A 27,068-nucleotide genomic window follows, 5' to 3' on the forward strand; every position below is an offset into this window, starting at 1 on the left:
CCGGCGGCCCCGTCGGGGGACCCAGACCCCTTCACGTGCCCGGGCAGAGGCCATGTCAGCAGAACTGGAAACGGAAAGGTGCCCTTCGTTTTTGTAATAATAATAGTTTTCTTTGCTCAAAAATTAAGCCTTTTGCCCGGCCGGCGTGGCTCAGTGGTTGAGCGTCCACCTAGGAACCAGGAGGTCAGGGTTCGATTCGAGGCCTGGTTTGCGGGCTCGATCCCCGGTGTGGGGGGTGCAAGAGGCAGCTGATCCGTGATTCTCTCTCATCACTGATGTTTCTATCTCTCTCTCCCTCTCCCTTCGTCTCTGAAAAATAAAAGTAGATTAAAAAAAAAAAAAAACGAAGACAAAAACAAAGTTAAGCCTTTTATCCAGGTTGGGACACTCTGAATCCAGGGTTCGCCGCACCCCTTCGAGGGATGTGGGGGGGCTGGCTGTGCAGTGAGCTCACCGTCATGGATGGAGCCGCCTGGGCATCCTTCGGGCCCAGGCGGAGAGCAGGGCCTGCAGCTGAGATGGGGCTGCAGTCCCGGCGTGTGGGGATTTACCGGACCGTCCTGGGCACCGTGGAGCTGGAGGAACCCCGTTGTTCCTGCAGGGGTGTGGGGGGACCGCTTCCAGGCAGGCCCCTGGATTTACGGCCCCTTCGTTGGAGTCGGAGGTTTGGATGGCGAGCAGCGTAATACAATTGTTTTTCATGATTGGGTCTCAAAGGAGTTCATAAAAACTCCCTAACGAGGGCCCTGTGCAGTTCCTGCAGTGCAGCCACCTGCGGGGAAGCAATGGTGGACAACGTGAGCTTTCTAGAACCTTCTGACAGCCGCTGACACCAGGAATGGGAACCCACAGCCGAAAGAAGCACACCGTTTGAACTCGGGGTGAGAAAGAATTGGTCAGGAAGGTGGGAACGAGAAGAATCTACTTAGGAGGAGTGAGACGGGATGCCAGCTCTCACGACGCCCAGGCACCCAGGCCATGCACCCCCCGCCCAGGGTCCCTCCGCAGTGGGACCTACAGACACACTCGCCCGCCGCTGGAGGCTGTGGCCTGAGGTTGCAGCAGCGAAGACGCCTGCCTGACGGGTCCCTGAAGGGCTCTGCCTGCAAACGGAGGCATGGAAACCAGACGGGTGCTTATTAGTGTCACAGCGACCCTCCCTTAGTGACCAGCCGGTGCCCGGCGCGGCCGCAGCCCTTTAGCCCTGAGAGCCGGAGTGTCGGGCCTGCCTTCCTGTTCCGCGTTTTTGACATTAGGTTCGTGCCAGGTGTCCGAGGTGACTCATGAGGGAGGCGGTTCACCGTTGTCCCCTGCGCACTCCTTAGGCATTCCCCGTGTGTCCTCATTTAGACTCCCCGCGGCATTTCAGTAACGGCCTAAGCCAGTGATGGCGAACCTATGACACGCGTGTCAGAGCTGACACGCAAACCCATTTTTTGGGTTGATTTTTCTTTGTTAAATGGCATTTAAATATATAAAATAAATATCAAAAATATAAGTCTTTGTTTTACTATGGTTGCAAAGATCAAAAAATTTCTCTATGTGACACGGCACCAGAGTTAAGTGAGGGTTTTTCAAAATGCTGACACGCCGAGCTCAGAAGGTTCGCCGTCACTGGCCTAAGCGTTCAGCCGGCGCCCGCGGGTCCCCAGCCGCGTGGGGAGACTGGGAGCTCATAGCCAGCGCCCGGGGGTCCGTGTGGGGGATGCCTTCCCGAGGGCCGAGGGTGGGGCCGATCTGCCGTAGCTGGGACGGTGGCCTGCTTTGCGGGACTGCTCTCGGCTCCACCGCTTGGCTGTAGTTTGTCCAGGGCTTGGAGCCACGCACGGCCCGGTTGTTGCGTCTGCAGCTGGAGGTGAAGCATGAAGCCGGCGACGCCCGGCTGGCGGGTCAGAGCGCAGAGCGTCGATGGAGGGAGGGCAGGCGGTTAAGATGCTTTGTCGTTGGGCACCTGGCCTGCCGGCGGCGGGGAGCAGCACCAGCACCCACAGGGCTGTTCGCGTGGGCTCCTCCTTCCTCCGTCACCTTGTCCGCAGCGCTAAGTCATGTTACTCAGCCCTCGCCTGGACGCGGTGCTGCGCTGGGCGAAGCCCCAGGCGGACGGGAAGGGTGCCGTGCCCCCCGCCCCCCCAACCCCCCCCACCCCAGTGAGTGGTCTGAACCCAGGATGTTCAAACAGCCACTGTGTAGAGTGTTGAGATGATAATTTTCCAGATGGCAAATCAGCCCGAATTACCAATTTACTTAAACACGACGTTCTTTTTTTAAAACAAATTCTGCTACTTGCTCTGAGATGGGAAGTCTGCTTTTTGTCATCAACCCAAGCGGTTAGGATATATGTCGGATGTAGTTGACTTCGGCGTACGTGGCTCGTTTGCAGAGTGGTGATACCGTTCAGGTTATCGCCGACATGGAGCACGGCTTTGGATCAGCTGCCAGCAAAAAGGGAACAGCCCGGCTGGGCGTAGCTCCGTGGGTGAGCGTCAACCTATGACCGGGAGGTGACACGGTTCGATTCCCGGTCAGGGCACAGGCTCGGGTTGTGGGCTCAGTCCCCTGGTGGGTGGGGGGCATGCAGGAGGCAGCTGATTGGTGATTCTCATTGTTGATGTTTCTCTCTCCCACCCTCTCCTTTCCTCTCTGAAATCAGCAGAGATATTAAAAAACGAAAAGGGAACATAGTTACTTGTGGAAGGAAGGTGTGTCGAAGCCTGTAAGAGAGCAGAAAGCGCTTTCCGACACGTGCTGACTGTTCTGAGAAAGCTGGACTCCTTTCGTTTCTGTGAATTCTCGATCGTACACGTCACAGGTTTTTCCTCCCATGTTATAGACCAGGGGTGGGCAAACGTTTTGACTCGAGGACCACAATGGGTTCTTAAACTGGACCGGAGGCCGGAACAAAAGCATGGATGGAGTGTTTGTGTGAACTAATATAAATTCAAAGTAAACATTACATAAAAGGGGATGGTCTTTTTTTTTTTTTTTTAGTTTTATTCATTTCAAACGGGCCGGATCCGGCCTGCGGGCTGTAGTTTGCCCACGGCTGTTATAGAGTGGGGGTACAGACGATGCATTCCATATTTCTGAGGTGTTTTGATGCGACTCGTTTTGGTAACTATTTCACTGACTGCTCTATTTGGAGGCAGCTCGTGTCCGACTTTGGAGGACTTCCTGCCTTTAGAAATTAATGTCTCATGACTTATGCCGCAGATTACATTGTCCCAATCACCCCTGAAGAGGCATAGTCTCCCCCCCTCCCCACTGTGCTGCCCTGCCCACCATGGAGGTTGGGGGTACTTCTCGTAAAGAAGTTACAGAATCAAAAAGTGTTTCCAGTTTTCATTGAGCTTTCGCTGCACACCCTCCTCCTGGTCCCCTCGCTTGCTCCCCACGCCGGGTCGGTAGCGCGCTGAGGGTTGGACCTGAACTTGGTGGTTTTCCCATTCATTTGGCTTTCGCTGCTGAGAGCGCCAACTCAGACGGCTGACTCGATCGTAATTTACAATTGTTCTTCGGCCGTTTCGTTCCATTTTTCGCTGGTTTTCAAAACGGGAGACCTGCCCACGCACGTCCTGGCCCTGGGAGTGGGGTCCGCGAGGGTGCTTCGCTGTGCGGCCGTCGCCATGGAGCAGATAGTGGGGCAGCTGTGTGCTGTGAGCGGTCTCTAAGCAAAGGTCAGTCCGTGCCCCGTGGTAATTAGCTCGGCGCTTCTAGACTCTGGGCTAACTCTGGTGATTTCCCTGAAAGAATGTATTTAGCAGAAAAGGAATTCACGCTTCAGCACAGTGTTTTCGTTTTCCTTTCCCCGGGAGACTGTTTGATTTTAGGGGCGAGTTGTCTCTCCTTTTTCTAAGCAGGGCCCCCTAGACGTCGAAGGGTGGCAGATCCTGTGAGAGAGGGGACGGGCACGGGCGGCACGGTGGCGGGAGGAGGCAGGCTTCCGTCACCGGGAGCTGGGACACGCTGGCGAGACGCGCTTTGGATTCTTCCGCCATAGAATCTGCAGTCCAGCCCCCCGCCCCCCGCCCCCGTCGTGCTTCTGTCCTGGGTCGTGAGAAGATGACATGTGACTGTCTGTCGCCCTGTGCTCACGTCTCGGTTTCCTCGCAGACCCCAACTGTAAGCTGGAGGACAAGCCCGAGGATGGCGAGGCGCTAGACGGCAAGAAGCGGCCGGAGGACGCGGAGGAGCTGGAGGACGAGGCGGTGCACAGCTGCGACAGCTGCCTGCAGGTGTTCGAGTCGCTGAGCGACATCACCGAGCACAAGATCAACCAGTGCCAGCTGGCAGGTACGCCCCCGCGCCCGCCCGCCCGCCCTCACGCTCCCTTCTGCGGGCCGGCCTGGGCCTTCTCTCCTCCCCTCTCCCCGTGACCTCACTCCTCCCCCGAGCACCTGCCTGGCAAAGAATGGCGAGAGGCCGGTGCACAGCCAACTCAGGCTCCCAGTCGTTCGGTTTCGAACTGTACTTGGGAGTCCGCAGCTAATGGGTGTATTTTAGTTTCCATTTTTAGAAAATACATTTTTATTGATTTCAGAGAGGAAGGGAGAGGGAGAGAGAGAGACATCAACAATGAGAGAGAATCACCAATCGGCTGCCTCCTGCACGCCCCCCACTGGGGATGGAGCCCGTGACCCGGGCCTGTGCCCTGACCGGGATTGAACCGTGACCTCCTGGTTCACAGTTCGATGCTCAACCACTGAGCCGCACCGTCCAGGGCTTCGTTTCCGTTTTTAAACACACGACAGTGAGCCATCTGGGAGCTGACATGGTGGCTAACAGGACGTTTGAAAATGCCTCCTGAATAGTTTGTTCCAAAGGCACCGAGCCTTCGCTTGCTATTCCAGTTGGCATGCCTTCTCCCCAGAGCTCCCTGCCCCTCCTCTGCCCTCCCCGCCCCTCCTCCCCTCTCCCTGACCCTCTGCCTGGCTGCGCCTTCGTGTGCCCGTGGCCAGGCGCATCTTGGACGGCACCTCCCTCCGGAGACAGGGAGCTCACGGGGGGCAGGAGCTGCGTCTTCTTTATCATGGCACCTCCGCCTGTGGCGCACAGTAGGTGCTCACTAAGGCGCGGAAGCTGTTCTGCTCTATGGTTCACGGGAGAGTCAGACCGAGAGGGACACGGGGTGTGACGTGTTCAGGTGAACGGCCGGAGAAAACAAACACGCAGTTCACCGAATGTCTACTCTCTGCACGTATCACCTGCGGGAGCCGCCCTCTGAGACCAAGTGGGGGATTTAGGTGTTTTTTAGGTTCCTGTCATCTTCCTCCTATGTGTGCAGCTCACACTGCTCGTGTGTGTGCGTGTGTGCACGCGTGTGTGTGTGTGTGTGTGTGGTGTGTGGTGTGTGTAGGTCTCTTCTCTCCTCATTTCGTTTTCCTGGCACAAATGCGTCTTCAGCGACCCGCGTGGAGGAAATGTGGGTACGAGGCAGGGCGGCTCCCCGCTGTTCTCCGCAGAACATTGGTGTTTCTGTGAGCGTTTAGTAGGTGTTCCGTTTTAGCCAGTGTCCCCGGCACCGATCCTTGTGGAGATGTTGGCCTGAGTCCAGTGGACTGGATCGCGATGACAGCCAGGGCGGCTCCTCGAGGAGGGGTGACAGGGCGCCCGATCATTCTGCCCCAGGACCTGCTTTCTTTCAGAAAACCCATTAGCGTTCTGGAACCCAGGTGTGAGAATTGATGGAGCGAACGTCAACATTGGCCACGGACATATGTGTGTGTGTGTGTGGTTTTTGGTAACTTACTTTGATACAACTCCAAGTTTATAGAGATTTGCAAAACTAATGCCTGTCATTCCCCTACTGCCGTTTACCCGACTGCCAATGGTTTTCGGCTTCCCCCATTGGCCCTGTCATTCACTGTCCCTCCCTGTCATCGCTCTCTTTCTCTTGGTCACTTGAGCGGAGGTTGCAGACATCACACCCTTCTAAACGCGCCGTGTGTCTGCCCTAAGAACCAACGCACCCCTAGCTCACCGCAGCTCGCTCCCCGAAACCAGGATGGAAAACACGCACCGGGGAATACTACCCTCTGCCCCACACGTGGTGCTCACATCTCAGCAGTTGTTAGTCACGCCCTTAGAGCGACCTGCAGGGTGTCCCCCCAAAGACGCACACCCTCTGAATAATGACTGCTTCCCGGGGTGAAACCTGGAGGGAGGGCTCCCAGCTGTGCGCCCTGGGACACCCTGTCCTTTCCTCACCCACAAGGACCGCACACAACACTGCTGGCCTGTCTCTTGCGTGTCCTCCCACCTGGATGCCCTCCCAGCCTCTGTCTTTCTTTTTCTTTTCTTTTTTTAAAATATATTTTATTGATTTTTTACAGAGAGGAAGGGAGAGAGATAGTCAGAAACATTGATGAGAGAGAAACATCGATCAGCTGCCTCCTGCACATCTCCCACTGGGGACGTGCCCGCAACCCAGGTACATGCCCTTGACCGGAATCGAACCTGGGACCCCTCAGTCCACAGGCCGACGCTCTATCCACTGAGCCAAACCGGCCTTGGCCTCTGTCTTTCTTGATGAGCACCTCGGAGGGCCCAGCTGTGTTTGGGCCGGTGTGACATTTCCCGCGATTGCGTGGGGGTCGGATCCGTCCCGGCAGGAACCCCCAAGGATGCTGGGCCTGCGCAGCGCTTCGGGCTGGCAAGCCCGGGAGCTGGTTTGTCCCCGTTGATGCTGTTAATGCCGAGCACCCTTCTGAGGTGGCACCCACCGACCCCTCGACTGTAAGTTACTCTGATCCCTTCGAGAGTCACCAGTGAAGTGTGGGAAGGTGCTGGGACACGACAGCCATCCTCATAAAACATCCACTTTCACTCTGTAGGGTTTATATTTACTGGGTGGCCTTGTGGGACACTACCCTTTCTTTAAATATATTTTATTGATTTTTTACAGAGAGGAAGGGAGAGGGATAGAGAGTTAGAAACGTCGACGAGAGAGAAACATCGATCAGCCGCCTCCTGCACACCTCCTGCGGGGGGTGTGCCCGCAACCCAGGTACATGCCCTTGAATCAAACCTGGGACCCTTCAGCCCGCAGGCCAACGCTCTATCCACTGAGCCAAACCGGTCAGGGCCACTACCCTTTCTTATTATTTCATTCATCTACTCATATCACCATGGGCTTCTGAGTTTTTATCTTACTCATTGGGTCAGAATTCATTGCTGTCATTTTTTGGTGCCAAGATTGCCCCAGATTTAGCCAATAGGAGCCCCTTCAGACTGGATTCCGAGCCGTTTTACCGTGTCTCCGTCATCATTTGAGGACTTAGTGCCTGTTCTTGTCCCAGCCCTGCCACCAGCCTTTATTCCGTGATCCCTGCTTCCTTTATGAGGGCAGTGGTGTTTTGAAACCAAGATGTGGACATCTGCTCACCGCTAGAAGTACATCCACTCTAGACCCTGCAGCAGGCAGAACTAGGAAATGCATATGCATGCTTAACAGAATACACCCGTATAGTCCTAAGTGACACATATGCATGTCCATACACCTCAGTGCATTCTCCTCTACTGGAAACGCTGTTCTCGTGGCTTCTTCTAATTTAACCCAACAGCCCCGGCGTGTCCCAGTCCTTCCCTTTCGTCTCTGTTACGCCCCCTCTTACGCCCTCTCCAGCAGCGAGAAACCCAGCTCCCCTCACCCCTCGTGTTCACTCGTCTCTTGAGTCTAGAACACTCGTCAAGTAAAGAATTGCTTACTCGTGTCATCACAATATGCAGGCGAACTGAGTAGCGGTCAGTAGTTCTTTATAGTTATTACTGCTGTGATTTCAGTGTAACATTTACACGCAGTGTCATTGGTAAATGGTAAATGTACAGAATGAGGAATTTTGACAAAACCCGTGCACTCACGTTACCCACCTTCCTAAGGTAGTTCCTCCCTCCTGGAAATTTCCCTCTCAGCCCTTTCCAACCAGTGAGGCTCCCGCAGAAGGAGCTGGTTTCAGCGTTCTGATTGGTCGTGCGTGTTCTAGGACTTCCTGTCAGTGGGCTCACGCAGATGTCCTCTTTTTGGTGGCCGGCGGCTTTTGTTCGGCACAATGTCTGCAGGATGCACTCATACTGTGTGTATGTTTGTTCTTTCAGTGGCGGAGTCGTTGTCCATCGTATGACTATGTCGTAACTTCTTGATTCTCCTGTTAGACGTTTTGGTTATTTTAAAGGCCGGCTTATTGTGAATGAAGTTATGGAGATCCTTCTGCTGTAGATCTTTTTGTGGACAGACCTGTGTTTTATTTCTCTTGAGAGGAATAGAAGTGCTGGGCTGTGGGTGTCGGGTGGGGAATGTAGGCGTTCACTGTAGGTTGTAACTGGATGAAACTTCCGGAACCTGTTACACCTGCTGGCGTCTGAGCGTGCGAGTTGTGCCTCTCGCTGACATTCGTGTTGTCGGTCTCTTTGGTTTTAGCCTTCTGTTGGGTGTGTATAGGTCTTGTTTGTGGATTTCCTTACATTTTCTAGCTCCTATATATCTGACTTCATTTAATGCATTTTCCCCGAGAATGCGTGATTTCCGTTGCATCCCACAAGTGCAGGCAATTAGTACGATTGTGTTTTCGCTGGAGTAGCTGGGGCTTTAAAGGAAGCTTCTGGTGTAGAATCGACACCCACATTCGGGGAAAGGCCTGAGGACTTGGCGGACAGGCCCCTGTGTACCCTGCTGCAAGGAGTCATGCCTGAGGTAAGGGTGCTTATCTTCAGGGAAAAGGGGAACTTTCACATTCAAGTCACTAAGAAAACAAACTTCAAGCTCTGCTTGTGCTCACTGATTGTTGAGTTTCGCCATGTGGCTGCCCTTGTGCTCAGCTCTGTGACACAGAACAGCAGCAGGACGCCTTACCCCTACAGTTCCTGCCTGTACTGCACACCTTCAATATCCGTGCAGGCCACGCCGGCGCTCAGCAGCTGGTAGGGGGAAGACACTGTGTGCGGCTTAAATATCGTTTCTCTTCACACACAACAGCAGACAAACTCGGCTACCGTCCTTTGTTCATGCTGATGCCAGGCTTCCCGAGGGCAGGGCGCCCGGTCGCCCGTGCACGTGGAGCGGGGGTGGGAGGCAGAGGTGCCTGGCAGCTTGATGGACGTTTCAGGAGCCGCGGACCCGATGGGCCTCGGTCCTGTCCAGGCCGGTTTCTTGCCGAGGGAGGCAGGTGACGGGAGAAGCAGAGGTGGAGGGGCAGGGAGAGAGCCAAGGGGGAGACACAGACCAGGGACCATCACGTTCGATGAAGGTGTGAAAGTTGAAACTTAAATTGTCTAAGGGTCTAATCTGGGGAAGATTGAAGACTCTGGGAGCATTTTCATTAAAAAGAGACTTTTACCTCCTTCTTTGGCTACAGCCTTGAATGGAAATCAGGAGGCCCACTCTTCCCCTTATTGTTTCCTGCTGCTCCAGTTAACGCTGTTCTTGGTGTTTTTTCTCCTCCTCCTCCTCCTCTTCCCTCCTCCTCTCCCTCATCTCCTCCTCCTCCTCCTCTTCTCCCTCATCTCCTCCTCCTCCTCCTCCTCCTCATCTCCTCTTTCTTCTCCGCTTCCTCATCTTCTTCTCCTCTCCCTCATCTCCTCCTCCTCCTCCTCCTCTTCCTCATCTCCTCCTCCTCCTCCTCCTCCTCCTCCTCTTCCTCTCCCTCATCTCCTCCTCCTCCTCCTCCTCCTCCTCCTCCTCCTCCTCATCTCCTCTTCCTTCTCCGCTTCCTCATCTTCTTCTCCTCTCCCTCATCTCCTCCTCCTCCTCCTCCTCTTCCTCATCTCCTCCTCCTCCTCCTCCTCCTCCTCTTCCTCTCCCTCATCTCCTCCTCCTCCTCCTCCTCCTCTTCCTCTCCCTCATCTCCTCCTCCTCCTCCTCTTCTCCCGCATCTCCTCCTCCTTCTTTCTTCTTTTCCCCCTTTTCCTGCTCCTTCTGGTGGAGGAAGTGCTGGTTTAGCAAAGGCGGGTACTTCTGGTTGTTCTCTTCCTCTTAGTTTGCTCTTTCTCTCATCACCGTTTCCCGTCCTGTTTGTCCTCTCACTTCGTCCGCCACGTGTGCACCTTTGCGATTTCCCTGCTTCCTGTTCTTTCTTCGGGACTCCTCAGGCCTTTGTCCGCATTTCTCCGTATTTCCTCCCTGTGGTGTAGTCGCGTGCTGCGCCCTCAGCGGTTGCTCCTGGCTCCCATGGCTTCCCTTCCCCTTCCATTGCTCTTAAAGTCTTGCCGGACCTGTTCCCCCTCCTCAGCCAGACCTGAGCCTGAAGACTGTTGGGTGAACTGTGTCCGTGGAGACGGAGGAGGTGCTGAGTGGAGTCCTGGGGGCTCGCTCTAGAGTAGAACGAGGGAAGAATCTTAAACTGTGTTTGTGGGGAGCAGCAATGAGAGGGCTCTGGGCCTGACGTGTGTGGGAGCTGCTCAGGGGGTGCTGCTGTCAGAGGGCTGGTGGCCCCCCTGCCTGCGATCTGCGCCCCCCCCCCCGTCCTTTCCCCGAGGGTTTCTTAGTGGGTGGGGACCTGCTCCTTTGGCCACTTTCATCCCCAAGGGCGAGGCCCTTCCTGGGACAGCCTGCCCAGAGGAAAACGGATTCACTCTGCATCAGAAGTCTCGCCGAGTGAGCCCACACTCGCCCAGGCCTCAGGGGACGGAGATAAAGCAGGGATCAGGGGGTCCAGGGTGGGAGCAGGGGGTCCAGGGTGGGAGCAGGGGGTCCAGGGTGGGCCCAGGGTGAAAGGCACCCGTGGATTGCCTGGGCCCCGGGTCCAATCAGTGGCCTGGGCCAGCCCTGCAGACAGGAGGTTTGGCAGGAAACGCAGAGGCCTGAAGCGTTACACACAGCTCCTGGCGTCCCCGCCGACGGGCACTCCCACTCCGGGATGTGGACTGCGCCCTGGACCAGCATCTTGACCCTGGGAGGGCGGGCAGCCCTGAGGACGGGAGGGCGGGCGCTCACGAAGTCCTTCTTTCTTGTCTCCGGTGCAGCCTTTCTCCTGTTTACAGCCAGTCAGTCATGTCCATCCCTGCGGGAAGGAAGGGGGGAGGGGAACCCAAAACCACATCCCACTCTTCCATGCGGCCCTGGATGGAAGCCCCTGTCTCCCCACCTCGTCACTCCCTCTCCCGGCGTCTGGGACGGGGGAGAAATCAACGCTCCGGTGCTGTTGGGACTCTGTGATGCAGAAGGCAGATGATCAGAATAGATGTTCAGAGAAGGAAAAGCACAGGGAGGCTCTCATTTTCCTAATCCGCAGCCCTGTCATTTCGTGCCAGTTCCCTCGGGGGCGCGGAGGGCTGGGAGCCGGAGGGGCCTCATCACACTTCTCCACACAGATTTCACAGCCGGGGCTCGGGGCGCGGGTACGGGGCCTTGGTTGTGCTCACCGAAGCGGGTTGGAGCCCGCCTGGGAGCCATGGACCCTGAGCTGCCTTCCCTGGTCACTGACCAGAGCCCTGCTCAAGCTGTACGCGCGTCGGGCGGAGTCATGTTCTCTCCCACCTGCCAGTTTGCAAACCTGAGTTGTCTGTCAAGGGTTCTTGGGCGTCATTAATGAGATTTGCCTGGTGTAGATGCTAAAAACTAAAGGCGTTGCCTCCGCTCTACACCCTCCGGCCCCTCCTGTTGGTACGAAGATAGAAGGAGATGTGAGTGACAGCAGGGACGTTGCGCTCGGGGGGCTTGGCTTGTAGGACACACTGATAAAGCCCCGGCCGGAGTTGCAGCTCCTTCCAGAGATCATCACTGCACAGATTCCCGTTTTTGAGGAAAATGAACGGAATGATGGGCGGATGCGGTACATCTGTATGAAGTAGTACGTGTTCATTTAATTCGGTTTTAAAGCGTGTGAGACTTCCTGGGACCTCACGCAGATGCTGTGAACTGAAGACGGTTAGGCACCGGGATTGTTTTTGGCCAAAGAATCTTTTTTTAAAAGGGAAAGACTTTTTTTCTTTCCAAATCAAAGACTGGTTGGTTCTACCTGCAAATCCGCTTCCATAGGAGCTGCTTCTGTTGATGGGGGGGAGGGGAGCGGGGAGGGGGGGGGAGGGGGACAAGGGGACCGACCGAGTGTCCCCCGGAACGAAGCTACGTCTTCACAGACGCCTGTTGGAACAGCTTCTAAAATTTTTTATTTTTCCCCTTTTAAATGATTATTTGAAATAAATTACACAGAATAAATGCTATTTTAACTGTTCAGTTTGTATCAATTAGGCTCATTATGACATTATAACTTTATTTGCATCTTTATATATTTGTTTCCATGTTAACTCATTCGTAGTTTTTAACCTTCATATATTAATTATCTATTTCTGTATTAATTAGGCTTCAGGCACTGTATTTTTTTTTCTATTTCCCTCCACTTGGATTGATTTCTGGTTTCCTACTTGAAGTATGTCCTTGGTTTTCCGCCTGCTCCGTTCCCAAGTCCTCCAGCCCCGGGTGCGGGTCCCCGTCTCACCGTTTCCACCCCAGCCCCTTCTCCCATACTTCTTTGTTCTCAGACCAGCTTCAAGCTTTTTGATAAAAAATTTCAGCATGTATCTTCATAACATCTGTCTACAGATACGTGGATGATACAACATTCGCACAAGTAGAAATTGGTAAATGAGTTTAAGAAGAAACAAACAAGTTTTTTAAAATAAATTTACATCGCTTTGAGGTCCTGGCCTGGATGCGTTTATTTTGACAATTTGTCCCAATGGCTGTGAGACTGAAGAAAACGCTGTGGCAAAACCGCCAAAGAGAACATCTGTTAGTGAACTTCTTTTTCTTTTTAAGGTTTCCTTTCTTTTAGTTTACTGATTTTAGAGAGAGGAAGGGGGGTGGGAGACACTGACTTGTCCTTTTATCCACGCATTCATCGGTTGGTCAGTGCGTGTGCCCTGACCAGGGATCGAACCCACAGCCTTGGCGTACGTGCTCGCCGCTCTGACCACTGAGCACCTGGCCAGGGCCATGTGCTTCTTGACGATGTTGGTCACTGTCACCGGTGGCTGCGAGCCCATGTTTCAGGTAATTTTCGTGTCCTTCGCCCTCCCCCGCGCAGTGGCGAGAAGCGCTGGGATGGGATTTATGAAGGGATCGCATCTCTGAGCTACATTTTCCCACTTTGAATCCTGAGTTATTCCACGGATTAATTTATTAAAGTGAAATCGTTGTTGTGGTGAAGGGGCAATTTGAAGGAATGTTTCTCTCTGTTTTTATGTGCGTTTTGAAGTTAGGCCTGATTTAAAACTTGCCAGTCACCAGGTAGTTACTGATCATGGACTGAAAGTTTCTGAAGGAGGGATTTTCCTGGAAATACAAAATAAATGGGTGCGTGCACTCTACTTTTTACAGGTAAAACCCAAGCGGAGACTATACAATCCTGTGTGTATAAATACACAGATTATCATTGATTAATTCGAGATTTTTTGAAATTAGCATTTTTTTCTTAATCCTCGCCTGGGGTATGTTTTCATTGATTTTTCTTTTTTTTTGAACGAGAGAGGAAGGGTGGGGGAGAGAGACATGGATGTGAGAGAGAAGCATCCGTCGGTTGCCTCCTGCACACGCCCCGACCAGGAGTCTGACCCACGACTAGTGTGTGGCCTGGCTGGGGATGGAACCTGTGGCCTTTTGGTGCCGGGAGGACGCTCCAACCAGCTGAGCCACCGGCCAGGGTGGAAATAACGTTTTGAAATGCAGAGAGTTCAGAAGGAAAGTCGGCGTTATTTGTGTGTAAGAAACGTCACCTCTGGGTGTGGCCTGGAGCCACCGTTGTGTCCGATGAACGGCTCTGCCTTGCTGGTATAGTTAACACTGAGCATACGACCATCCCATCTTGGGGTTCCGCTTTATTTGCCAAAAATGGTAGAGAGAGTGTCAGGAACACACCGGGGAGAGTGTCTCCAGGGACGCCCGGTGTCCTCGAGGGGCACGGATGGTGCGAAGGCTGTCGGCGTGTCCCTGGGGAGAAGTGTGCGCGTCAGGAATGAGTGAAGGACTGCGTGTGGGACGTGGAAACAGCGGGGCCTCCCCTCTGAGGAGGAGGAGCAAACGAGAGGCCAGGCATCCCGCACCCTCTGCAGCCGCTGCCCGTGTCGATCGCAGGGGCAGGGCGGCGTCCGCTCCTTGGATCCAGCTGCGGGCGCAGGAGGGCTCTGCGTGCAGCTGTTCTCAGGCCTGAGTCACCAGTTACATCCTGAGGTGCTGGAGTTTTACTTTTCCGTGTGACTGCACTGAGTTACCTGTTTTTTTACATGACTTCACTTTGGACAGTTGTGGCTGGTAGGTACCTACTTCCTTTAGGGCAGCGAGTTGCTAGGGCTGCCGGCCGTCCTTTCTGCGCGAATTCCCTGGCTGGGGATCTTGTCTTGGGGGATGGCAGCGATGTCACCCCGACCTACGACCAGGGAAGGCCGGCAGGACCCCCCACCCCGGGCCGCAGGCTTCGCTCTTTTACCTTCAAGGATCGGGAGGGACTCGCCAGCCTTTCCTCTCAGCTCACCTTCGGGGACATTTCCCTGATTCCGGACCCTTGGTTTTCGGATGTGGGCGACTGTGGACCCAGGGGAGACGTTCCGATCGCCTGGGAGCTGGGAGCGGGTTACAGAGGCAACAGTGAAAGCCAGAGCGGCCGCCAGTTGACCTGCCTCCGTCATTCTCGCAAAGGAGACTTTCTACAAAAGGGCTGCTGCTGTGAAAATGATTCAGAAGAACTGTTCTTTTAGGGAAAAACCACTAGCACACATTCAAAAACAAAGATGCATTTTTGTTGTTATAGCACGAAAACATTTCCCATTTAATTTACAAGTTATTTAAAGCGTATATTTTTATTTTCTCAGACTGCCTTTCAACTTAACTCTTACAGTTTCATAAGCATTCCCCCCAACCACCATATCGTGATGAGGTTGACAGGTTGTTGAAAGTGCTCTTGTAATTGTTGTTAAAGAAGTCTGTCAGGTCTGTCATTCGCTTACTGTTTCTTATTTATCTTGTGACTTTTCCAGGCAGAGTATTTGCTTTCCACGGGCGTTTGATGCTGGTTATCAGGAAGCAGCGTTCTGGGGCCGCATGGATCTGGCGTAATGTTTTACGTTAAATGTTACTTGTTATCGTGCACTTAGAAGCAGGGACGTAGCGCTGCCTGGGAGCTCATGTCTGGGCTGCTCTCCGAGGAGCCTGTGTGTGGTGGGCCCCTCGCGCTCACCCCTCTGCTGTCGGGGGCGAGCCTCGGGCTGTGGGCCAGTATCTCCTCTTCCCTCCAGGGCCCCTCTCTGCACGGGGAGGCCCGGCCCGCTCTTCCAACCCCAGCCCTTTCCCAGGTCGCTCCTTCGGCCGAGAGCCAGCTGCCGCCTCTTGGGACGTTGTTGCTCCTGTTCTGTCTTTGGCCGCGTGATGGCCTGGGTGCAGCAGCCCAGCCCCCTGCCTCAGTTTACCCTCCTCTCCCATGGCTCCCGGCTTCCCTCCCAGCCCCGCCTGCCCTGCAGCTCACGGCCCGTCCCAGTGGAAGCGCAGACCGGGCTTGGCCTGAGCCTTCGCAGCGGCCACTGAGTGTGACTTAGGTTGTTCCCAGCAGCTGACGGGAGCTCTCTTCCCGGGAGCAGTGAGCAGGGGACACAGGCTGCTGGTACCGGTGCCACCCGCTGACCCGACCTGCAGGCTCGGCTCTGGGGAAGGCGTGCCGGCACCCGGGCTACGCTCAAGGGCCTCAGGGACGGTGGGAGGAACGGCCGCTCGCTGGTCTGCTGCCCACACACCTCTGTGCGTCACAGACAGTCCAGCTCCATAGCGTTTCTCAAGATCCCGTGTTTGTCTAATGAACACGGGAAACCCAGGGCCTGGGTCTCCTGAAAGGGGTCAGCAAACCTGGATTCCTCACCTGCTGCTGGGCAATCGTCACTCCAAGGCTTTCTGCTTAAAACAGTGTTTGTGCATCATCTTCAAATGTCTGCGGGCCAGAAACGGAGCTGCTGGCCTGGGCGATGCTGTTTGGGGCCCCAGGGGAAAGCAATCCCGGGTTGGCAGGGATGCTGTCTCCGGGGGGCTGGCGGGTCCACGTCCAAGCTCAGTCCCTCGGCCCTTTGCTGCGGACAGTGGGCCCCCCACGGCTTGTCTGCGGGGAGCTCAGGACAGGGCCCTGGCTTCCCACAGCGCAGTCCTTTGGGGGGCGGGGAGGGGGGTAGAGAGAAACACTGCAATGTGCTTTGTGACCTCACCCTGGAAGGGCACGCCATTACTGCTGCCGTTCTAGGCCCCGCAGGTCAGCTGGGAGGACATGAGCGGGAATTACAGGAACGCTGAATCCCAGGAGACGGGCTCATGGGGCGGCTTGCAGGCTGGTTAACGCGATGGATGGGAGGAGGCCTGGGTCGTGCCCTGGGGCCCTGCTGAGGCTTCAGTTTCATCCCTAGCGCCCCCCCCCCTCACTTCTCTGAGGGCTCTGGGGACGGACCCCCATCAGGGAGGCGTGAGGGCCGGGGGCCGCCCTGTGGCGAGGACCGCCCAGCGGGGTTTGTTCATGTGCTGGGTATTCGAGGACGATTTTATTTGAATATTGAGGTTAGAAGCTTAGGAATGTTGATCTTGGAGGAGAGGTTAGCGGGGAGGGAGTTCCACGTACAGAGGCAGCGCTTGCGATCGCACCATAAGAGAAGATGAAGGCGAAACCGGTGCGGTGGCCGTGAGAGAAGCGAGCCCAGTGCGATGCGTGTGCAGGAGGCAGCGTCACCAGAGGTAGCTCCTTGTGGGCACAGGAGCCCGGGGGACCGAGGGCTGTCCCACACCTGGGATGCCTCAGGCGCACGGGGCGGCCACCACCCACTCCGCAGATGACAGAGGCAGGTGTGGGTGGGAAGGCGAGTCCACTTCCGCTCCTGTGACCCGCGTGAGGCTGTGTGGCTGGAACTGTCTCTGGAAAGAGCGGCTGCATATGTCGGCCAGAACCGCAGGCGGGCGCCGGCCACACCGTCCCCCTGGAGTGGGGTTTAGTGTCCCCTTTGCCAGCTCCCCAAGGTTCTTCCCCAACGTGTCCCCACTTTTGTGACAGCGTCTGACCCCCCCCCCCCCCCATTTTGATAATGAAGAGTCCCCTCCCTGTTGGTGACGCCTGGGACCTGGGCCTTGGGTTCAGGGCCCCGGGGGGTCGGGGCTGTTCCCGCAGGTGGAACTGACCCCTGAGGAGCAGGCCCTGGAGCAGCACTGAGGCTGCTGCGCCCCTTCCGTCGGGGAGGGTCAGCACGGGGCTCGGCGGGCGCCTTACTGAAACCCAGCAGAGGCGTGTGAGCGCGCTCTCCTCGGGTTAGAGGCGCGGCGCGTGTTGTAAAGGCGTGCTGAGGCCCATCCGTGGAAATCTCACAGCGCAGGAAGTACTGGTTGTGCCCCCGCACCCCCCGCCCCAACCAGAAGTGACCAGGCCAATTCCGTTCCTCCTCACGCCCTGGAACCTGGGCTCTCGGTGCCCGCACAGGCCGCATGGGGCTGAGTTTCAGACGCGCACGCTCCTGTCCCCTCCCCGAGCGTGACTTTCATTAAAAATTCCATTAGCTTAAGAAATCAATGTGATCGTCCCGCAGTAATTAATTCTTACCAATCTCTGAAAGGGGAGACGCATTAACAAAACCTGCAAATGTTGAGATGAGTAAAGGAGGCGTGTGCCTAATGGGGCTGCTGGAGACATCGGTGGAACGGAGCGAGGCGTGGGCCCTGGCGACCTGCCAGCCACGGAGCAAACCTCATTGCTCCCCGAGCCAGCGGTGTGGCCGGGGCAGGTTGCTGACGATTTTAATCTCACGCGTCCTTATCGGTAGAGGGGGACCTCGATGAAAAGGCAGTGCTGAGCCTGCTTCAGAGCGTCGGCCAGGAAATGGGAGAGTAGGTGCCGAGGCAGGTGGTGGCACATGGCGCACGCTCATCGTAAGCGTCGCGAGTCGTGTCGGTGTTACAGAAGGTGGTAGTGATCCCTTTAGAATAACTCACAGGAGCCAGGTTCCTGCCCTGAGCGCCTTCTAGGATTTAGAGCGTTGGAAGGGTGAGTGTGAGGTAGTACCTGGCCGCTCAGTCTTAATTTCTCCCCCTTTTAAAATTCAAAGGGGAGTCAGGTGTGAGGATGCTGGAGGAACGGGGCGAGTGGGGGATGTAGGTGTTTGTGTCATTACGTTTGCTTCTCAGCGTGGTCGGGGGGCCTTGGTGGTTAGATTTGTAGAGAATAGAGCAGCGCTCGCCAGCTGGTGGCCCGTGAGGTCCGGAAGGTTGACGACCGACCCCTAGGACAGAGGACACGATGTTGAGGATAAAGAAGAGAGGCCTGTTTCTGTGTCACATTTTATTCCAGCTTCGTTCCGGCCGGAATATGGACAATGAAGGCCCTGACGTAGCTTTTGGCCTGTGCTCCAGCGCGTGTAAGTGTGAGCGTTGCGCAGTGGAGATCGGAAAATGTTAAACTAGTGGCTTATTCGCTGACGGGCAGTTTCCCACGCATCTTCCAGCATATTTTCAGAAAGTTCTCCCTGGTTGCATGGATTAGCTTGAAAATGATAAAATACTAATTTTTGTTTGGTGCAATTAAAAAGACTCTACCGTGCTTGTAGCGGGCAAATATAGCATCCTGCAATTGGCTGAGCACAGCGGTTCTCAACCTTCTGGCCCTTTAAATACAGTTCCTCATGTGGTGCCCCAACCATAAAATTATTTTCATTGCTCCTTCATAACTGTCATGTTGCTACTGTGATGAATCGTCATGTAAATCTCTGATATGCAGGATGGTCTTAGGCAACCCCTGTGAAAGGGTCGTTCGGCCGCCCAAGGGGTCGCGGCCCACAGATGGAGAACCGCTGGCTGAGCAGTAAGATTCAGGTGGCCGGAGGTTAGGAAAATCCTCTGTCTGAATGAGTTTGCTTAAACGTGGGAGATCGGTGCATTGGTTTCGAGGGGAACGGAGCCCGAAACATGCGTTCATGCACCGGATGGCTGTGCAGACAGCTGCCTGTTCTTGCCGGCACCAGGCAGTAACGTGCCGTGTTAACGTGGACACGCCAGTGCGGGTTCGCCGTCACCGCCTCCTCTGCTCTGCCTTGTGAGGGCAGAGAAACGCGAGCCGAGGTTCCTGGCAGAGGGTCTGGGTGCACCTGGGGGTGAAGCACGTGTGTCCGGAAAGCCCCTCGGAGCGAGGCCGTGTGTCCCTACCGGCCAGCAGGGCTGAGTGAACGATGCCTCTGAGGAGCCTTCACAGACGGGCGGCCAGTGTGTGCGGGGCCGGCGGCAGAGGCTGTGGGAGAGCCCGGCCGACCTCCACGCAGGGAGGCCATTTGGAGCTGAATGGGAAGGGGGTGGGTGTGGGATGGGAGGGCAAGGTGGGCATCCAGGTGGGGAATTGCAGGTGGATCAAAACACTTTGCGTTAAAATTCTGAGCCCAGCCGGGCGTGGCTCAGCGGTTGAGCGTCCACCCAGGAATCAAGAGGTCACCGGTTCGATTCCCGGTCAGGGCACATGCCCGGGTTGTGGGATCGATCCCCAGTGGGGGGTGTGCAGGAGGCAGCGGTCAATGGTTCTCTCTATCATTGATGTTTCTCTCTCTCCCTCTCCCTCTCTGAAATTGATAATAATATATTTTTAAAGAATTCTGATACTGGATCTCATTACACAACGCCTTCGTAGGCGATAGCATGTATCACAGGAAGTTGCACACAGACTGGTGGAGAGTGGAGGCAGGCAGTGCGTGTACAGGGCGCTGCAGGTGCGCACAGACCAGAGTCCCCAGGAAGGTGGTTACGAACCCGGAAAATATCCGTTTCCACGCAAGGGTGTCCTATGAGTGGCTCTCAGAGAGTCGCGTGGGGGGACCTGAGAACAGCTGTGGGCAGGGAACGCGGTGGTGGGGCACACGCTCCAGACCGCTCACTGCGCAGACGCCCCCTGGAGCCTCTTACCTCCTCAGCAGTGCGCTGAGCCGTCTCCAGCTGACTCCACGCGATAGTAGCATCCTTTGCCTTTAATCCTTTTGTTAAAATGTCATGAAATGTCTTCAGACTTAATTTCATTTAAGTTTTATTCTTCTTCTGCTCTGAGCCTTTGGTGCTTATCAAATGTAAATTTTCTCCAGTGAAGGGAGACATTACTAGCACGGCTATTAATAGTTTAATGAAAAGTCTTATTGCGTCTTAAAATTTATATTTTCGCGGTGATTGACAATGGCTAATGAGTTAATCCGTGGCCGGTGCCCGGGAGGCAGGCCGGCGTTTCTCCGCTGTAAAATGAGGAGATTGAGAGATCAAAACCTTCAGCGGATCCCTCGCAACCGACTCCTGTATTGACCTGGCGAAAATACACTGAGTTTAAGCTTAAACCTTTTCGCTTCGTTAACCAAATATCTTTCTTTCGAATGATTGGCCACTTGAGGCATCTCTTCCCTTCACTGTACAATGAAGAAAACATTCATATCAAGTGGGAGTTTTGGCCCAAAAAGTAGATTTGATCTATAGGTTTACAGGTCTAAGATTGAAAGGAGACATGAGATAAATTCCTAAGCTGTGCAGTGAGATAATATGTAACCCCAAACCCTAAATTAAAGCAGCCCAAAGTAGATGTACATTTTTTGTTTGTTTGTTTTGTTAATCCTCAGTCGAGACTATTTTTCCATTGATTTTTATTTATTTATTTATTTATTTATTTTTTAAAAATATATTTTATTGATTTTTTAGAAAGAGGAAGGGAGAGGGATAGAGAGTTCGAAACATCGATGAGAGAGAAACATCGATCAGCTGCCTCCTGCACACTCCCTACTGGGGATGTGCCCGCAACCAAGGTACATGCCCTTGGCCGGAATGGAACCTGGGACCCTTCAGTCCGCAGGTTGACGCTCTATCCGCTGAGCCAAACTAGTTAGGGCTCCATTGACTTTTAGAGAGAGTGGAAGGGAGGGGAGAGACAGAGAGAGACATTGATGTGAGAGAGCCACATGGACTGGGTGGTGCCCCCGCGCACCCCAATCAGGGCCAGGGATTACCGAGTCTGCAACCCAGGCATGTGCCCGTGACCAAAATGGAACCTGGGGCCCTCCTGCCCGCTCTCTGTCCACGGAGCCACACCAGCTGGGCCTGGCGTACGTTTTTAATTCTTCCTCATCTGTGAGGATCCCAGAGCTGAGCGGATTGGAGGGGGTTTCCTTTCTCCTGCTCTGCATCCAGGCACGTGGCTGCCGTGGTCGGTGGCCCCGCTGGCTGCTGGGGTTCGTGTCCACTTGGAAGTTGGGAAGCGAGTTGGGGAGTTGGGGTTCCTGTCTGGATTGGCTCCCTGGGAGCAGCCATCCCGTAACCCCGGGGGGGATGCCCTGCCTCGCGTCGGAACGGGCGGGTGGTGTTGAGGGCGGCAGGGTGGTCCCTCACGCCATTAGCTGATGGGACACTTGGATTGTGTGTCATTTTGCGTGGCTCGTGATGCTTCTCTCTTCCGGTATCGTGTATACTTCAGAGTGCTCGCTCCCATATCTGAGCCCTTTAAACTCCCCACGCGGACAGACCTTTCCCTGGTGGCAGCCACCCTCTTCAGTTACTTAGCAAACCGCACGCCGCTGTCCGGGGAGAAGCTGCTGTGAGTCCCGGGCGGGTTTGCGTGCTGGGCTGTTTGGGTGTCAGAACTCCCAGAGGGAAGACAGACGCGTGTCTTCATCAGAGCAGGGATGCCAAGTGCAGGCCAGTCAGGCGTGGGATGGGGAGAGGCCCCGGGGACCCTCTGCACCCAGCCGGCCCCCACGCTGCCCTGTGTCCCCGGGAACGCCCCGCCCGTGAAGGCTTCATAAAGTCGGCTCCACGTGCCTGGGACACGGAGGCCGATGGAAGGAGAGGGGTGCGTGCACCTGCTTTGGGGGTGACTGATCGCCCAGGCACCGGGGCTGCCGTCGCTGGCTCCGGACCACACCGCCAGGCGGCGGGCCTCAGCCCAGAGCTCCCCACACGCCTCCTCGCTGGGTGCATGCCGGCGCCTCCCGGTGCTGCGCTCCCCCTCCTCGCTCACCGCCCTTCCTCCCTGCAGCCTTCCAGCATCTGCAAACACAGGAGCCCAAGAGCACACGGGGTCCTGGGGGCACACGGGGCGCTGCAGAAGGAGGCCCTGCCAACTCCTTTTATGGAAAACAACCCAGACTCGCCATCGCTTCGCAGGCTCTCGGCCCTACCAGGCCTCAGACAGGCACGTGGACTCCACGTCCACCTGGTGCTGCTCCACCAGTGACTCACCAGGTGGGCAGGGTCCTGGCCACACCCCACGCGTGACCGAGCGCGGCGGCTGCTTGGCGCGATGGCGCCCTTACCCCCTGGGGGCTCGCTGTGCTCCAGAGGCTGTGCCCCCTGCCCTGCCCCTCCCCCTCCATCTCACCTGGGCATTTCCCATTCCCGCTGCTCCGCCCTTCCTCAGGAGCCCTTCCTCGGGAACTTTCCGGAGAGAAGCCTGGTGTCCTCTGAGGACTCCTGCCGGGGGCGAGGGCCGCGGAAGCCCCGCAGTGTGGGCTCCGGTATTCTGTGGGGGCTCGTTGCTATGGGGGTGAGGGCCCCAGAGGCAGCATTGATCTCCTCGACGGGAGGGGTTCTGTGTCCTTGGGGGGCGGGGGGCGTGGAAGGGCAGGCTTTTCTTCAGTGGCTTCTGGTCCTCTTTGGTCGTCACACCAGGGATCACCGGTGCCACCCACGTCCCTGTCCGGTGACCTGCTCTCCTGGGTGTGTCCACTTCTCGAACCTGCGGGGACCCCCAGCGCTTATCAATCTCTCATGTGCCCCTGCGCACGTTGGAGAAGCCCCATGAAGTCCGGGATGGCTACGATGGGAGAACACGCAGGTCCAGGCTGCCAGGGGCTCAGACTTGCTAACTGGGAACGGACGGGTGCTTCCAAAATAGAAGCAGGCGTGTAGACGCGCCCTGTCACAGCGGCTGCTTCAGAGGGTTCACGTGGCTGTGCCATCGGCGGCCACCGGTCGCCTCTGCCCTGTGGTGCCCACGAGAACGTAAGCGTTTCTCCCGCGGGTGACGTCCCGCCTCATGAACACGTGGGCACCACTGAGGCGGGCGCGGCCTTGACCGCAGGAGCCGACAGGGGAGCGGCGGACGCTCTTCTATCCCCATGGAAATTAAAGGGAAACATTTGTAAACGTTTTCCAGGAACTTGAATATTTTTATTAAACTTTCAAGGTTTGCCGTGGCTGCTTGTCTGAGCTTGCTGTGGTGAGGTTTATGGTCCTAATACACCCAGAACTTTTAATAACAAGATAGATAAAGACGTAGCAAAGTGGGGAAATGCTCTTATTTATACACAACCGGAGCAAAACATGTTTCAGAGCAACCGCTCCCGTGGTACTTCCGCCTCGTACGTGTGCGTCCGCCGACCCCGTGTTGCCGTCGTGAAGTGTTAGAGGGAGTGTGCTTGGCGGTGGCTGGCAGCGAGCCACGCGAGAGGCGGCGGCTTGGAAGAGCCATAACCGTGCGTGACGTCCCGGGAGCCTGGGGCCGCGGGGCTGTGTCTCCTGCTTCCAGGGGTTGGTCCGGGCCCAGCTGCTCCAGCTCACCCGCGGGCACCGCTGCCCGGGCGCTCAGCCGAGGCTGGCGGGGCTGTCAGGGGGCGGGCGGGGGCGGCATGGTCCCTCCCGGCCTCTCCACGCACTGGCTTTGGCTTCTCACATCTTGCATTCAGGTGACAAGGAGGGTCCAAGCTCTGAGCCGCATACCGCATGCCCAGGCTCAGAACCAGCACACCCACCGTTCCTTCACCTCGTTCTGTCGGTTACAGTGAATCCCGGCTCCCATTCCAGTTCCGCTTTCTGACGGCCCATCCACCGCAGAAACCCAGGCCTCCTCCTGCCCGTCTCTGTGTTCCCAAGGCTGCTGTGTGATTTCAGCCGACCTGTGCCTCCCTCTGAGAAACAGGGAGAAAGAATCCCTGCAGACCCATGTCCTCAGGGCGGTCCTTCGCTGTCCTGGTGGCGGGGCCTGCGTGTCTCAGTCCTCCGTGTAGTGGGAATGTTACTTGTGAAAGCAGCGTCCGTCCAGTATGTCACGTGGGACGGTTCTCCCTTCACCTGGACCCGCAGGTGCTGTGGGGTGTCCGGCAGGGACCTTCCTGCTGTAACGCCTGTTACGCGGCTCACTCCCCGAGGCTGCCCCACACATTGGTCTCTCCAAGGGGGTGCGCCCACAATGGTGACGTTTCTAATTCTGTCTGTAGTCAGATGCCTCACACTAAGTCTTCTTGACTTACCCGCGCTGCCCCCCCCCACCCCCGCCCCCGCCCCGCCTGTAGACGCGGTTGGCTTCCTATACTCTATCTGAAGTTCACTCTCACCTTCCCTGCTGCCTGTCCGCGGGGCTGTGTGGCGTGGATGAGTGTGGGGCCGCGTGGATGAGTGTGGGGCCGCGTGGATGAGTGTGAGGCCGCGTGGATGAGTGTGAGGCCGCGTGGATGAGTGTGGGGCCGCCTGGCTTCGGTTGTCCGGCCACAGGCTGGTGTTCTGCTCGCTTCCCACCCGGGCCTCCCAGGGCCAGCGCCGGGCATCTGCTGGCCAGGAAGTGGACTTTTCCTGCCGGGATGAGTCAGTTTCCTCCTGCATCGGGATGTTTACACGGGGGGCCAGCTGCGGGGATGACAGCCCGGCCACGTGACCGCGGCTTGTTTTTCTCCGCCGGGTTCCACGTGGGAAGTGGTGGGCGCTGGAACCCTGCGGCTGCTGCGCCCAGGATGTCCGCTGCCCAAGGTGCATCCCTGTTTGTGGTCTGGCCCTGGGCAGGCGCCAGCCTGCGTGATGGGCGCTTGCTCGCGCTTCAGAAGGCGGCGGACGCCATCCTGCGTCTGGCCTGACGTTGAGAATGAGGGGATGTCAGGGAGGCCGCGCATCAGAGTTCCTCCCCAACCTGGGGCTCGCGGTCTGTTCAGCAAACCAGTCCCTCCTTCTCGGGAGGTGGGTGCGCCTCCTGTGTGCCTCCATGGCCACCTTGTTCCCGGAAGCTACCGGGCCAGCGCGACCCCAGGGGGGAGCAGGTCCGAGAGCGTCATGCGCTGAGCCCTCTGGTAACCGCGCTGTCCCACTGAAACATGAGCGACGCGCTCCTCCGCCCGGAGAAATGGCGCCATTTGCAACCACCTGGATGGACCTGAGAGCACGATGCTGAGGGAGATAAGTCCGTCCGGCAAAGCTCAGCCCACCTGCTCTCACTCAGACGTGGGATATAAAACGGAAACCCGTGGCACAAACCGCAGAGTGGTGGTTGCCAGAGGGAGGGGCTGGGGGAGGAGGGGCCCTCATATGAGGGGACAGGAGAAGATGTGACTCTGGGTGGTGGGTGCCCAGTGCAATCAATACACAGACCTATAACAAAGAAACCCACACCTGAAGCCTGTATGTTCATGTTGACTGATATCGCCCCAACCAATTTAATAAGAAAAAAGGGGGGGCAACAGTATGTCGGGGAGACTGAGTTCCAAAAGTGTCCTACAGGGAAACGGTCCCAGGACGCAGAGGTGTGTGGGGTAGCTGCTCCGCCCTCTCTGTGACGGGCAGGGGCGCGGGGGGGGGGGGGGTGGCGCAGGCTAATCGCATCTCGATTTGAGCGTTAGATTTGCTCGAACAGCAGCCGCAGCTGGAGAGGCCGGCGGGGCCTGAAGCCCAATCTCAGGTTCCCTCTGGGCGGTCCCCGTGCACAGCCCAGGCACCGTGTGTGTGAGAGGGGCCCTCATGGTGGTCGGTCCCCGCTGGCTCATGAACTGGCAGACCTGGGACCGGGACGGCATGAGAAGGATGGCCGGGGAGTCGGGAGCACACTGGGAAGTTCCCTGTCAGTTTCCTGTCTCTGTGTTGTTAAGCCTCTCCCACCCTCTCTGTGAGTTCAGTGGAACGCAGGACCAGCCGGTGCTTCTGAAAAATAATAGCTCAATAGCAATGAAGGACTTTTCCAAACAACAAAACCCCCGTATCACCGAACGTGGCCCTCTTTCCATCCAGAGCGAATGAAGAATTGAACCTGTTGGTCCTACCCCAGGACCTTGGTACATAGCGGGGCATCAGTACAGGTTTGGGGAATGAATGAACATACTAACCTCTGAGTGATTCCATGGGAAGGTCTAAGAATGGGAAAGGGTTCTACCCTAGGATGTCCACGAAGGATTTTCAGAGGTTGCTGTAAGAGAAAGAGAGATGTTGTCTGAAATTTGAATCTTACTTCTTGCAGACAGCAAGGCTAGATCAGCGGTTCTCAACCTGTGGGTTGCGACCCCTTTGGGGGTCGAACGACCCTTTCACAGGGGTCGCCTAAGACCATCGGAAAACACATATATGATTACATACTGTTTTTGTGATGAATCACTATGCTTTAATTATGTTCAGTTTGTAACAGTGAAACTGGGGGTCACCACCACATGAGGAACTGTATTAGAGGGTAGTGGCGTTAGGAAGCTGGAGAACCACTGGGCTAGATGCTTGCAGGCAGAGTTTCACTCAGCACCGCAGATTTCCTCGAGGAGCAGGGCTGCGTCTATGCTGGCGCAGAGCAGAGGGGGCGTCCGTGCGGGCAGTTTCCTTAGTCCTGCTGCATTCAGGAGCCTTCACATCCGTAGGCTGTATTTTCTAGCGGCAGAGTCAGGCATGTTCCAAGCTCTCCAACAGCGAGTTCCTGTAATTCGGTGACGACACCGAATCAACAAATCAGGGTGTCTGTCAAGATGGTGAGGTGGGTCAAGGCGGTCCTCTCACCCTCACGGCTGCCACCAGCTACAGAGCAGCCTTTCTTCAGCACCGGCTGCGAGGGCCAAGCAGAAGTGCTGGGCTAAGGATACAGAGCAGCAGCCGCTGAGACTGGCAGGAGGGCGGGGACTCGGCAAGGCTGGGCCCACGCCGCGCGTGGCAGTTACAAACCCGGAGGGAGCCCCACTCCAGGCCGCTCAGCCCAGAGAGAGACATCCTCCTAATTTCTGTAAAAAACACGTTTATTTTCCGATGATAGTTACAGTCGGTGTGATTCCCTGTTCGACCCAGGTGTGCAGCATGGTGGCTGGAAACGACCCTCTAAGGCAGTGGTTCTCAACCTTCCTCACGCCGCGACCCTTTAATACAGTTCCTCATGTGGTGGGGACCCCCAACCATA

General features: G+C 56.2%; 1 protein-coding gene across 7 annotated transcripts in view; it reads left to right on the forward strand.

The window, feature by feature from the left end:
• The window catches only part of ZNF521 (zinc finger protein 521), a 274,149-nt gene that overhangs the window by 30,041 nt on the left and 217,040 nt on the right, over positions 1–27,068 (forward strand). For all 7 annotated transcript variants that reach the window (XR_009454218.1, XM_059707442.1, XM_059707441.1 and 4 more), the window contains one exon: positions 4,111–4,290. Coding sequence is in view for 6 of the 7 variants with exons in the window: in XM_059707442.1 (XP_059563425.1) it covers positions 4,111–4,290 (180 nt within the window). In the remaining variant the exon portion in view is untranslated. The remainder of the gene's footprint in view (positions 1–4,110; positions 4,291–27,068) is intronic.

Source organism: Myotis daubentonii, chromosome 8 (genome assembly GCF_963259705.1).
Source record: "Myotis daubentonii chromosome 8, mMyoDau2.1, whole genome shotgun sequence".
In the NCBI taxonomy this organism is placed as follows: Eukaryota; Metazoa; Chordata; class Mammalia; order Chiroptera; family Vespertilionidae; genus Myotis; species Myotis daubentonii.